The sequence below is a fragment of the Olea europaea genome, unplaced genomic scaffold (genome assembly GCF_002742605.1).
Source record: "Olea europaea var. sylvestris unplaced genomic scaffold, O_europaea_v1 scaffold2594, whole genome shotgun sequence".
NCBI lineage: Eukaryota > Viridiplantae > Streptophyta > Magnoliopsida > Lamiales > Oleaceae > Olea > Olea europaea.
In genome coordinates this window covers 16,436-29,279 of record NW_019244249.1, presented here as the reverse complement: position 1 = coordinate 29,279, position 12,844 = coordinate 16,436, and the positions used below count along the sequence as shown (strand labels likewise).

The 12,844-nt window shown below is 35.5% G+C and overlaps 2 protein-coding genes across 6 annotated transcripts in view; one reads left to right on the top strand and one right to left on the bottom strand.

Moving 5' to 3' along the window:
• LOC111382963 (transcription factor TCP2-like) overlaps positions 1-8,422 on the top strand; it is a 15,459-nt gene extending 7,037 nt beyond the window's left edge. The window contains exons 1-3 of one of the 3 annotated variants that reach the window (XM_023007010.1): positions 55-196; positions 422-2,202; positions 8,052-8,335. In XM_023007010.1, coding sequence (XP_022862778.1) covers positions 797-2,158 — 1,362 coding nt within the window. In that variant the 5' untranslated portion in view covers positions 55-196; positions 422-796 and the 3' untranslated portion in view covers positions 2,159-2,202; positions 8,052-8,335. Of the gene's footprint in view, positions 1-54; positions 279-421; positions 2,203-8,051 lie in introns of those variants that run through there. The other 2 variants (XM_023007008.1, XR_002700651.1) reach the window with 2 other exon arrangements.
• An 865-nt stretch (positions 8,423-9,287) lies between these two features.
• Positions 9,288-12,247, bottom strand: LOC111382964 (F-box protein At5g46170-like). Of its 3 annotated transcripts, XM_023007012.1 has the most exons (3): positions 11,876-12,245; positions 10,666-11,844; positions 9,288-9,750 (listed from the first exon to the last, which is right to left on the bottom strand). In XM_023007012.1, exon 2 carries the CDS (start codon positions 11,829-11,831, stop codon positions 10,692-10,694), a length of 1,140 nt encoding a protein of 379 aa, XP_022862780.1. In that variant the 5' UTR covers positions 11,832-11,844; positions 11,876-12,245; the 3' UTR covers positions 9,288-9,750; positions 10,666-10,691. The 3 variants fall into 3 exon arrangements, with proteins under 3 accessions (XP_022862780.1, XP_022862781.1, XP_022862779.1); XM_023007013.1 differs by having other exon boundaries at positions 9,288-9,743; positions 10,666-12,247; XM_023007011.1 differs by having other exon boundaries at positions 10,666-12,246.
• Positions 12,248-12,844: the final 597 nt, after the last annotated feature.

The following is a 12,844-nucleotide window of genomic DNA, read 5'->3' as shown; positions in this document are numbered from 1 at the left end:
ACAGCTAAGATATAAGATTTGATCTTTCTTTCAATTTATAGCTATTGATGTATGCAATTTATTGAGTCAGTGAAGCTTTATGACTTTTCATTCATTACCTTCTACAACGACAAAATAGTCCTTGTTCTCGGTAAATTGAAGTCCTTTTGGTCAATCCATTTCGGCTCCTTCCTCATTCTACTCGATGATTCAAAACGTATAGATCTTTTTCAGTAACTCGACGTTAATACTCCGCGTTTGACTTTAACTGGAACTCCCTCTTTCGACTTAAAACTAGTGTTAGCATTTAGAAGGGTTTTCATCTGATGATTTTTCCCTTTGAAAAAAGCGACTTTGCTTCATTTTTTGTTTGTTTGTTTGTCTGTTGGGTTGATTTTTATGTGGTTATGATTTTTAATGTTTTATTAATTTTTCTTTACAGGAGTGAGATAAGAGTGATCTGAGCAAGTACACAGGCTTTGGTTTGCTTTTGGAAGCACTGCAAAAAGCTCTTTCCTCTCTTCTTCTGAATCCCTCTCTGTTACAGAACGTGATATATCAAGAAGAAGAAAAAGCGGCCCCCTCCCCTCCCCTCTATCTGTTGCATGTATATGTCAATATACAAAAGCTAAAGTTTTCTGTGTAATTGTCATAAATGCAATACTCAACTGCTCAACCATAATTTTTCCTTGGAAAACCCTAGTTCTAGAAATTTAGATTCCATTACCCCTTTTGCTTTCTCGACCTATAAACACTTTTTGGGGTGAATAAGGAAGAAAAGAGCTTAAAGGGGTTTGTGAAAAGGTATGAAAGTGGTATGGAGGCGGATGACATTCAAAATCATGGGCGTAAGTATCCAAGAATCAGCAATGGAAGGATTGAGTTCAGTAAAATAGGGCAGAAAGGAGATGGCTTGAAGTACGCAGATGAAGATGATGGAGAGACTACAAGGAGCAGGGCTAACGGTGGCGGTATCGATCTTGGTGGTGCCCTTGGTAGGTTTAATTGCTGGCCTTCATCACGGATTGTTCGGGTTTCAAGAGCATCTGGTGGAAAAGATAGGCACAGCAAAGTTCTCACCTCGAAGGGGCCAAGAGATCGGCGCGTGAGACTCTCGGTGAACACGGCGATTCATTTCTACGATTTGCAGGACCGACTTGGCTACGATCAGCCGAGCAAGGCGGTGGAGTGGCTGCTGAAGGCCGCTGCCAGCTCTATATCGAAGCTCCCTTCCATTAGTACTGCATTTCCAGATACTCCTAAGCAGCTGAGCGACAAGAAGAGATCTAGCTCTGGCGGTAATGATCAACAAGGTTTTGACTCAGATGAAGTAGACATGGACGGTGGCGGAGGTGATCCTCAACAGACGGTGGGGATGTTATCCAAATCTGGCACCGGGAAGGGTTCCGGGCTATCGGTTTCCAGATCTAAAAATCGGATCAAAGCCCGGGAGCGTGCAAAGGAAAGAGTTGCAGAGAAAGAGAAGGAGAAAGAGAACGAGTCTCCTCATGTTGAACATTTGAACCCTCTTTCCGATACTACTTCTTTCACTGAACTCTTGAGTGTTGGCATGAATAATGTCAATAACAACACCAACCTTAACGTCTCAGTTCACCAAAATACTACTTCAAATGAATCAATTTTTTTCCAAAAATCTCCCAGGCAATGGTCTTCAACCCCAATGGATTACTTTAACAGTGGACTATTAGGGCCACAGGCAACTCGTCCGGGGCAAATTCACTTGGGAAAAAATCCTCTTTCGCAGCCGGTTTGTTCACAGCTGTTTAGTGTATCCGGGGACCATCAGCCGGAGCTCCGGCATATCCCGTTTGTCCCGGAATATTTTGTTTCAGCTGTCACTGCACACAACAACAATAATAATAATAATCACAATGGTGCTGATGAGTACAATCTGAACTTCACAATTTCTTCTTCTGCTACTTCTTCAAGCCTTGATGGCTTCAACAGGGGGACCCTTCAGTCCAATTCTTCCTCGCCGTCTCTTTTGCCTCACCTCCAGAGGTTTCCTCCCATAGATGGGTCTCCGAATTTCTTTATCGGCACCACTGCCTCACCAGTGGAGAACCACCACCAATTCCTGTCTGGACTAGACGCCCGATTGCAGCTTTGCTATGGTGATGGCGGCAGCCATTCCCAGAAGGGAAAAAGAAAGAACTGAGTTCATTCAATATCCATTTCCTCTCCATTCCATCTTAATTCCAGGTATATAAACAATCTTCTAGCCCTATAAATTATTTCTTGATCCATATATTTTATTTTTCTTATGTTTTTTGCTTAGGTTTTCGTAGTGCCATTTTGATTTTCGTGCTCTTTGATTTCTTCGTTTTCACAAATAAGCATGACCATTGGGCATATATTTTATAAGCCTTTTTCCGTAGTCTTTTATTACACTTGCATTGATAGCTGCGATTGTGAAACAGCTAACGGCTGGTTGTCTGTCTCGTTTGGTTCCCTTCTTAATAACATGTCTATGGCGAGACCAGGTGTTAATCTCTGGCCAAAAGGAGCAATCTTTTAACATTTGAGATTTACAGGAAACCTTAAAAAATGGCCTTTTCTTTTCTTATTTATAATCCGAGAAATTCCTTGTCTCCTTAGGTTGTGCCTGTCTCATCTCTTGCTGGAGCTCAACACTTGGCAGCAAAACCTCTTGCTGTCGAGGGTTTAAGAGTATTAGGTTATAATTAAACATATAGACCAGGTGACGGGGATATTTAGCCCTATTTAGTTTAGTTTCGTTAAAATGTTATGAAAATTCAAATTAAAGTCAATAATTAATTTTATGATATTCATAATTTTTTTTCTTTCAATTTTTTAATTATACATTTCATTACCTTTTATCAAGATCTACTAATATTGTAATATGTTGCCCATATAGAATGTAACGCATGTTTGCTAGAATAAATAGACCAATGTCGAAGCAGAGTTGAGCTATGACATCGGCCTCTCAGACGATAATTTAGTGTCTGTTTGTCAGTGATGCATAATAGATTGGGGATACAGTACCAGGGTATTTTTTATTTTCCTTAAAAGTCTTGCATGAGTTCTAAAGTCGTGTATGGGCCAGGGATGTAACATTATTAGTCATACATAATAAAAATCATTGCTTTTTCGCCCCATAGATGTAAACACATCGCCTAACCTCTTAAATCAGTGTTCTTATTTCTTTGTCAATTTCATATTTTTCATCATTATTATATTGTTACTCAAATCACAACAACTAAAAAACTAATTTTTAGTAAAATCAAACAAGGCCTGTCATTTTCTTTATTTACTTGAAGAATAAAATGAATGTTCCAATAGGAAGAGAATAAGGAAGAGAATATATGAATTGTCCAAAATGTATTTAATGCTTGTTTGGTACATACAAAAATCACATTTAAAAGAGAGAGAAATTAAACTCGAATGTAAATCAATTACTTGTAATGCTAGCTCTTACATTTGTTTTTATACATGACTCTTTTGAAGTAGAAAATGAATAAGAAAGACAACAATACATTCAATAGACAAAAAAATTAATATGGCCTAACTCACATTCAATACACTACTAAAAAACATGGCTTCAGACACGAATTTTTTGTTTCTAAAACCTCGATATCCATTATTATTACTCTTTACCAAAAGAATATTTGTAACCGTAAATCCATTGCTAATTTGAGGGTCGTTGATAACTACCAATGAATTCTGCCGTAGGTAAAGAGTAAATATTTTAACAACGAATTTTTCGTTGGTAAAAATTTTAACTAATACCAACCGATTTTCCATTGGGAAATGTCTACCATTGTAGTTGGTAAAAATATAGTTATTAAGACCAAAAACCTGGTGAACCGGACCATGGACCAGTCCAAGTCTCATGAGCGAACTGTTCAGCATTTAAATCAGTCTAAGACTAGACGAACCGGCCAGTTTCAATAAAGAACCGGTAAACCGGTTTGAATTAACTCGACGGTTTACTGTAAATGACCCAATTTTCATGATATAGGGAATTGATCCCTTAACCTTTAGTAATCAACACTCGTTACGGACCACTAGGATACAGTTGACAGTTGTCTTAATACTTCATACTATAATATATATCACTTGTTTTCAAGAATTTCAACCATTCCACTAAACTTCTATTGCTAATAGAATAACTTTAAAATCTTTTATAATATCAATTGTAAGTAAAAAATTGGGAGAAGATGTTCATTATTTTTGTGAAATATAGGGCCTGTTTGGGAGGAATTTTTGACCCCAAAAAATTGATTTTTTAACCGTTACTTCACTATTCCAACCGTAGTTTTTGACTTCTTCTCTCACCTCGCTTTTTTTTCTAACGATCAAAAAATCAATTCTCAAAATCCCTCCCAAACGGGGCCGTAATAAACTATTCAAGACTTTATTATTTTTAAAAAAAATAATCGTCATTCACAAAGTATAACCCACATTTATTAAAATCAGATTGGTCGGTTTGGACCGAGAATGGTTCAAACCTTGGCTTCCAAGGTTATACTTCATTTCCTTGATCATTTGGGAAATTTGTGATCTTTGGTCATATATCAAGAGTCAAAAATTTATATTTAGATTTAGCAAAATAATTTTCCTTTTACTACAAAAATATATTTTAATTAAAATTATAATTTAATAATGACCCACCGGTTCAACCACCGAGTCACTGGTTCAACCACTGAGTCACTGGTTCAACCACTGACTCGGTGGCCCAATGATTTTTTTGGGTCGACTACCAGGTCGGGTTTAATAACTATGGGTAAAAATCAATATTGTAAATAGCCGCATAGATGTGAGACATGATAAAAAAAAAATTATTTGATTTTTATTATTGTTATTATTATTTATTTAATAATTTATTTTTTTAACTTTTAGCCTACTGAAGTAAAATATTGTTTAATCACTTATTGGACCACAAATTAATTTATAGAGGGTAACTCCGAAAACTTTGTTGTGAACTTTCGATGTGGGATAAATGAATTACTTTTACCAACAAATAATCCGTTTCTAATTACCAACGAAATATTCGTAGGTAAAAGATCCAAATGTTAAACGATTACATGAGGCACGGAATATCGGTTGGTAAAGAGATATCATCGTTACCAAAGGAAAATTCGTTGTCGATTATCGTAGTTGAAAGTGAATTGCTTTTACCAACGGATAATCCGTTTCTAATTACCAATGGATTGCATCCATTGGTAATATTCGGTATATCACCTACGGATATTCTGTAGGTGAAAGATCCAAATGTTAAATATTTACATGAGGCACGGAATATCTGTTGGTAAAGAGATATCATCGTTACTTACAAAAAATTCGTTGCTGATAATCGTAGTTGAAAGTGAATAACTTTTACTAACGGATAATCCATTTATAATTACTAACGAGTTGCAACCGTTGGTAATTTTTCGTATGTGAAAAGCTATTTTTTAGTAATATAGAAAAAAGAATTAGGCTAAAAATATAAATCAAAATCAAACATTTAGTTTTAACCACACATTTCGTGAGACTCACAACTTTTATCAAAATCTACTAAAATTTCATTTTTTAACAAAATCAAATAGGGATAAATGAATATGAGAATGTAATTATGTGTTTGCATGGTTTAGCTAAAAATCAAATGTGTGGTTGAAAATGAATTTAAGGAAAAAAAAATGAATTATAGAAAATCAAGGCCAAACAAGGACTAAAGTAATTACATATATTACTCTGATGCTTTAACAGATGGCGATATGACAAATTAAAACAGTTCGAGTTTAATGAACTCTCTATATACTTAGTTGATGAATCTAGAAACATATTTGCTCAAAATCAAACCGTTGTATATAAATGTGTATGTATACCACATTATACATACAATGCGGTTATATTTATTATTTTTTCCTATTGTTTATTTTCATCAGCTTCCATCCAAATTATTATATTATTTTCCACTATTTTTTTATATATATTATTTAATTGGGACAATATATTGAGTCTTAAAAATTAAAACATTTTGAATGTATTTAATTATAGATAGTGGATTTGACTACTTGAATTTGAAGAGCCAAACCCACTTTATTTTAAAATGTTAATTTAAAGAATCATTTGGAACATAGTTTTAAGAGTTCACCTTTTAAAATAAAATTTACTTCTAAAGAACACCTTAAAGAAGCTCTAAAGACAAAATACTAATGCCTTACTGTTGCTACAGAAATATAGGAACTTAATTACTTATAAATTCCTTGAAAACGACTAGGCAAGTATTTAAAAAATAAAAAACAAATGAAAAATAGACTAAATTTAATGAATGTCTTCTGTTGTGTGATAATTACAAGTGCACATATGTAGTGAAGTGGACTTAAGAATTCGAATTATTCGTTCCATTGAAAATTATCTATTTGATAATTAATCTAATTATTCCTAACTGATATTTGAATCAAGCTAATGTTGATGGCAAGGCTTTGATTAATTAAAGTAATATTAACTAAGGAAAATAAAAGTAATTAAATGATCAATATGACAAATTTCACTTTAGTTATCACATTTAATCTCACCTCTCAAGTTCAATTCCAAAATTTTCATTTGTACAAATTCACTAATTAAATAAATTTACTCTTGAGTTCAAATGAATTCTATCTAACTAACTTAAGTCAATATATCTCTATATGAATCCGAATAAATCTCCACCTAACGAATCAAGTCAACTAGGAATTCAATTAAAGAACACAGTAATAATAAATCTTTATCTCTACCTTTTATTCAATTGTCGGATTTTACTAAACGGTCTAAATCTGTAAATTACTTCTCGATTTGTTACAAATTCAGATATCAATGAAATAATGGCCAATTATTTCAAAGCAAGAATAGGGAAAAAAAATCTCTTCTTCCTTGTAAGTCACTTTTTTTCTGCTGCGTAACATGTGTAACCCTCTTTATTTGACCTAGAATAGACCTTCATATAGAGTTATCCCCGCCTTGAAAGTAATGCCCTCAAAAGGCCTAAAATAATCCTGGAAATATCACACTATAACATATTAGGACATTTTTGTATCTCATCTGCAGTTAGTAGTCCTAAAATAATATTTACTATTTAGAATATCTAAAAGGGTTATAAAACATATTAGGAATAGAATAGTCTTGAGGGTTTAATTGTTGTGAGACTGGATTTAGGACATGTTTCACTCAAAACTTTAATTTTCAGTTTTTCACTCACTTTTCTGATTTTTACTATCTCTATAAGCATATGTATAGTACATGTGAATTCCACGAAATATGTGGATAAAAAATTATTTTAACTTTTATATTTAATACAAACATTTGCCATACATACTCAAATACATGTTCGCATTATGGTGTAACTCTTGAATATAATTCTTGTTATTGGTACTAGAAGTCTAATTAGTTATAATCCCTAATATCAATTGTGGTTGCAAGGAGGGAATAGTTAAGGATTAATAGAAATAATACTAGAATAGTGAATGCTATAAGATCTTGTGATAAGCTGATTTCTTGTTTTTCAGAAATTATAGCTTAGTACTTGGCTAAGTTTTTAAATTATTATAAGCAGTAGGTCTAAAGGAATGTGTGGTTAAAAGTGGTTAAAACTTACGGATCCTAAGAAATTTATGGTTTAAAATGATGTTTGACCAACTTATAAGCGCCGAAAAACTTTACATGATCCTGGAAAGTGCTAGGGAAGGCTTGAAGTATAGTGTACCTCCCTGTTGTGTCGCCTTCGATAACTTACAACTTTTATGAGGCTTAATTTATAGTTGTCAAAGTTTCCACAACTACATGTGTTGGGCCTTATTTAGAATGAATTATGTAGTTAGATAGAGGCCATGTTGTCAAGAGAGCTTGTCTATTGCTTAAAGACATGTTATAGAAAAATTCTAATATCTTGAGATTTGGTGTTTAAAAGAAAATGCAGGGAAAGTTTCTGATTTTTAACTCTTTGTTACCTTTGTTGGAGGACTAGAACAAAGTTTCCGATCTCCTTTTAACTGATTTAGACATTTTTACATACACAAGCTTACAAGGCATTGGATAAATACAGTAAATTTAAAGTGTCTTTGATGCAGGTAACTGAAGATGAGAAGTTTCATATTCTGCTGAGGACGACTTGACAGTAGGTTTGAGTTAGTTAAAGGTAAATTTCTTGCCAAAAGTCCAGAGCAAAGAATACTTTTCCTACCTCAGGCCTTCGAGTTATTATTGTTCTTACTTTGCACTTAATTTTCAGATAGTTCAACTGGCATCACATATTTCAATTTGTTATGGGTGCCAGGTACTGTGTGTTTTATTTGTACTTGAATGATTCTGATTCTTTTTTTTCATTGTGTTGGAAAAAAATCGATCTTTTGAATGAGTTGAGTCAGCACCATATAATCCTTTTCCCACTGTTTTTGTAATTGAAGAATGTTAATTCCTAAAAAAAGATTTGGTTTGATGTTGCAGCACTAACTTTATGCCTACTCGGCGTACAAATTGTGCTCAAGTTTCTTTGGAGCAAAATTTTATTAAGTCTACTCAATTAAACTTTTGGGGCAGGAAGGATTGGACAATGTAAAAGACAAAATTTTAGCTTTGTTTTCTTCTTCAATAGTGCTTCTAGTACTCACGAGTTTACTTCAAACGTTCCTTGGGGAAAAGGGGTGTAGCAAATCAATGAGAAAAACTAATTTTCTCTGTTGTATTTGTAGATATCATGGATAGAGATCTCGTAAATGATCGCTCTTGTTACAACATTACTGACAAAAATATTATCAACAATCATTGACGAAGGTGTATCTATGATCTCCCAATAGTTCTGTAAAAAAAACACGACAATTTCAATTAGAATCAGTCTTGACACAGACAATCACAGATGAAATTAGAATAATAATAATAATCATCGGAACTCCTATGATTGTTCTCGAATCCCTTGACGAATTGGAGATTAGAATTTGTCTAACGGTACATAATGGGGTGCACCGAATGGTGTACACCCCACTCACATGGATGTGAGGCCCATGTAAAAGAAATGATATTTTATTCGAGTGGGTCCCTTACCCATGTGAGTGGGATGTACACCATTCGATATACCCCAGTGTACCACTAGCAAAACCGATTTGATTAAGGCCTCCGGATTGCTTGAACAGCGTATGATGCACCTTTGATAAAATTACTAGCAAATAGGGCCCAAATGCTTGATATTGCTTTATGTACAAGAATTTGAGTGCAGTCCTTGCAGTGCCACTCGTGACAAGTCAATGCTAAACGAAATGGACATCCATTACCCTATTGAAGTTGGAAATGGATGATTCAATAATGGATCATAGCTGGAAACAACTCACATATATTTTCAAATTAATTAGGTACATTAACAATACTGCCAACAGTTCAAGATAATTGACAGATTCACTGCTCAATGAACCTTGAATGAACATTACATAAGCATACAGTATTCATCCCTATAATATTCACAGAACGAGAAAATTAGTAAAGTAGACGAGTAATAAGTCTAAGGCACAAAGCTCAACATCAATCCATAAGCATTTCGTGCGCCCATAAAAGCATATGCCTCAAACTAAAATAAAAGCAAATGCCTAACTAAAAACAGCTAGACCGTGTAGGTGGATTGTTCCGTGGCTCATTTTCAATCAAAAGCTGGCTTTTCATACATGGTAGAAGCATGAGTAAGCTTGACTAGCTATTCGTCTATGGTACACAGTGCTTAAAACAAAATTGTGTATACCCGGCATATGAATCCTCCTCGGAAAGCTGTGTTTTCCCTGAAAGCTTCATAATCACCAAAAGAGAATTCAGAGTAAGTAAACCATTCAAACCAATAAAGGAAAGAAGAAACAGCCATACAGAACAGTGTCAAGACTACCATGAATATAGAAAATGCAGAAGACTGTCTATGCTAAAGATACATGAAAAAGCAGATTAAAGTTATATCCATATCGTAAGCATTTGATATTCTATTAGCGAAAAGTGGATAAAATAAAAAAGAAAGGTCACACCATACTTTGAAATACAATATACAATCTCGCTCACGAATTATTTGAAGAGACAAATCTACCATCATTCTTCCCAAAAAAAATAAAAAAATAATAATAATAATAATAATTTTACATTCACCTTTTAGCGCTTATCCTCAAACTACAGGTTGCAGGCACACTAACAAAGCCTAATCACAAAATTAAAAAAGCCACAATAGCATATGATTGAGGAAAATGATTTTGATAGTGAATAGTTAAAGTTCGAGCAATGCAGGAAATGAATGAGACAAATGTTTGCCATGAATACAGACCCTAAAACCACTGTTAAACAAATATCATAACACTGGACGTCCAGTTCACAAAGGTCAGCTTTGAGAGAGAAATATATACATTATGATGGTTATCCACGAGTATAAAATTGTACAATATAGATCACAAATAGAAAATGGATCTACAATTTTCAACAGCAGAAGCACTGCAAAGTTTTAGCTGTCTAAAAGGGAAACCAGCCTAAGAATCACATAATAACCCACCCAGAAAAACATCCTAGCACACTAATGAATCCTAGCATACTAATGAATGCACACATCATAGAACTAATACTCAGATTCAAAATTTGCAATTAAAAATATACAGAAATATGCCTACAAAACATAGAGATATCTTAACCAATTCAAAATTTCCAATAAATCTGCAAAAAAGAAATTACCTCAAACATGTATTTGGAATTCCATCTCAAAATGAGTTCATTTCCAGACAGTAAGTCCTCCTTTTCACCAGCATCCTTGCAGCAGTTCCAAATGGCTCCTCAAATGCCGAGGCAACCCAATTGGCTTCTGACTCCAAAACCTCCTTCTTCGGCTGCTCGCTGGGTCTGATCGCCACCAAGGTCGCCCCTTTCAACACAGTCCCATTTGGCAACTCCAAATGTGCTGCATACCACAACCGCATACTCAAAGCCGGCACCAGAGTCCTCTTGGAAGCCGTTGAGGCAGATAGAGGCTTCACCCTCAGCTCCTCCAACTGCACTTCATTCATCGTCAACACCCCTTGTCCATCAGCATCCGTCAATACCAAGCTCTCCAACGTCTTGTGCTCTGCTATTATTGGCTGGAGCAGGTAATGCCTAGCAGAGGCAGCTATCAATGAGCTAATTGTCCACACAACACGCATTTTCAAGCCCCCATTTGTGTAAAATGATTCGGGTATGCTCCCATTATCGCTCTCTGCTCCATTACTATCAACGTTACAAACACTGGAACACTCATCAGTATTCGTGGTCTGAAAGACACTGGAGGCTCCAAGAATAACACAATTGTCAAGCGTGGACCCGAAGTCGGCCTTCCATTTAAGCAAAATTCCCTCATCAATTTCAAGCTCCCCACGCGGTAACTCAATTCTCAGAAGCTTAATTTCATCAAAATTCTTCAAGACTTGGGTAGGAGAATGATGGGTCACGCTGTTCTGGTCTATATCATAGAAATCTTCCGAATTAGAAACGATGGGGCGGCGTGAGGAGGGAGCAATCAGTTGGGTAAGTGACTGAAAGGGCTTAAAGAGGCTTGAAAAGAAAAGTCGACAAAGGGATGAGATGGGATGGCGAGACTTGTCCGCCGCCGACACCGAGGACGCGGCAGAGATTCCTGACGAGGAAGAATCATCATCGGAGATGACACAATCAACCCGAACGACTACGTTTTCGACCTGAGGAACCAGAGAGTGGAACCTCCTCGAAACGACGCAGCATCGACCCAAGGCCTTGACATCACCAATTTTGTTAAAGATCAAGAGCAGAATAGAATCCGGAAGCACATCAAAGTGATCGATCGGTTCCGGGTGGATTCTGCTATATAGATCTAACTTCAAAGAACCCATCTTCAGACCCCAAATTCTTCTATACCCCTATGTGTATGTACGATATTTTTTCGGATGTCTGCTTTTTCTGCAAGATCTGGTAAATACAGAAATTATAGATAGCCGAAAGAGAGATCTATGTTCTGTAAAAATGGGGATTCTTGATTCTTGGTATTGTAGAACAAGGAGTGTGTTTTTGGGTATGGTGATTTTGCAGAGCAGTGGAGGACGAGGAGATGAGGAGGGGAAGAAAATTGTGGAGGAGATAGATACACGATTTGTGTGTGTGCGTGAGTGCGTGAGAGAGAGTGGATGGGATAAATTAAAAAGGTAACTGAGGACTGAGAGTAGTAATGAAGAAGGAAAATGAGGTGATGGTTTGTTGTGGTTAGACATTTTTTCCATCTTTCCATTTTTCTTTATAAATTCGTATCAAACGGTGGCAATATATCGACTTTCCTGCTTTGTTTTCAAGAAATCATTTCAATACTTTTTAGAGAGAATCATTTGATACGAGGCTTCTAAGTCATGGGATGGCTAATAATTCAGAAAATAATGCCAAGCAACCGTCCACATTGACGTGAAAGGAATGAACAGTTTACATTGCCTTTTCGACTTGAGCATGTGATATGTTCAGTTTACACGATTAAATTCACTATTATTATTTCAACGACATATAAAGACACATCATGCCCTTGTTCGTGTTGACCTTTTTTGACCCGAGTCCTTCTATGACATTATCGCAATGGCTTTTGTAGGTCGCTATTGCTTATTGTGACAAGGTTAGCTAACCTGGTTATGGTTGTTAGCCAAGAAATCCTTAAGCACTTGTACATTAAGCCATAGAATAGAATTTTGATTTGGTTAAGATTTCTAAGATGTTACTGATGCAACTTGGTGTTCGGTGAATGGAGTCAGTTTAGTTGGCAAGTTGGGTTTGGTTGGGAGTGGGCCCATTTCAGCTAACATTCATCAATTCTACCAAAATGCTAACAATATAATGGCACATACATGTACATCCCAAGATTTATTTT

What these genes read in the sequence shown, in the direction of transcription:
- LOC111382964 (XM_023007013.1), bottom strand. Translation starts at nt 11,831, where the DNA reads ATGGGTTCTTTGAAGTTAGATCTATATAGCAGAATCCACCCGGAACCG.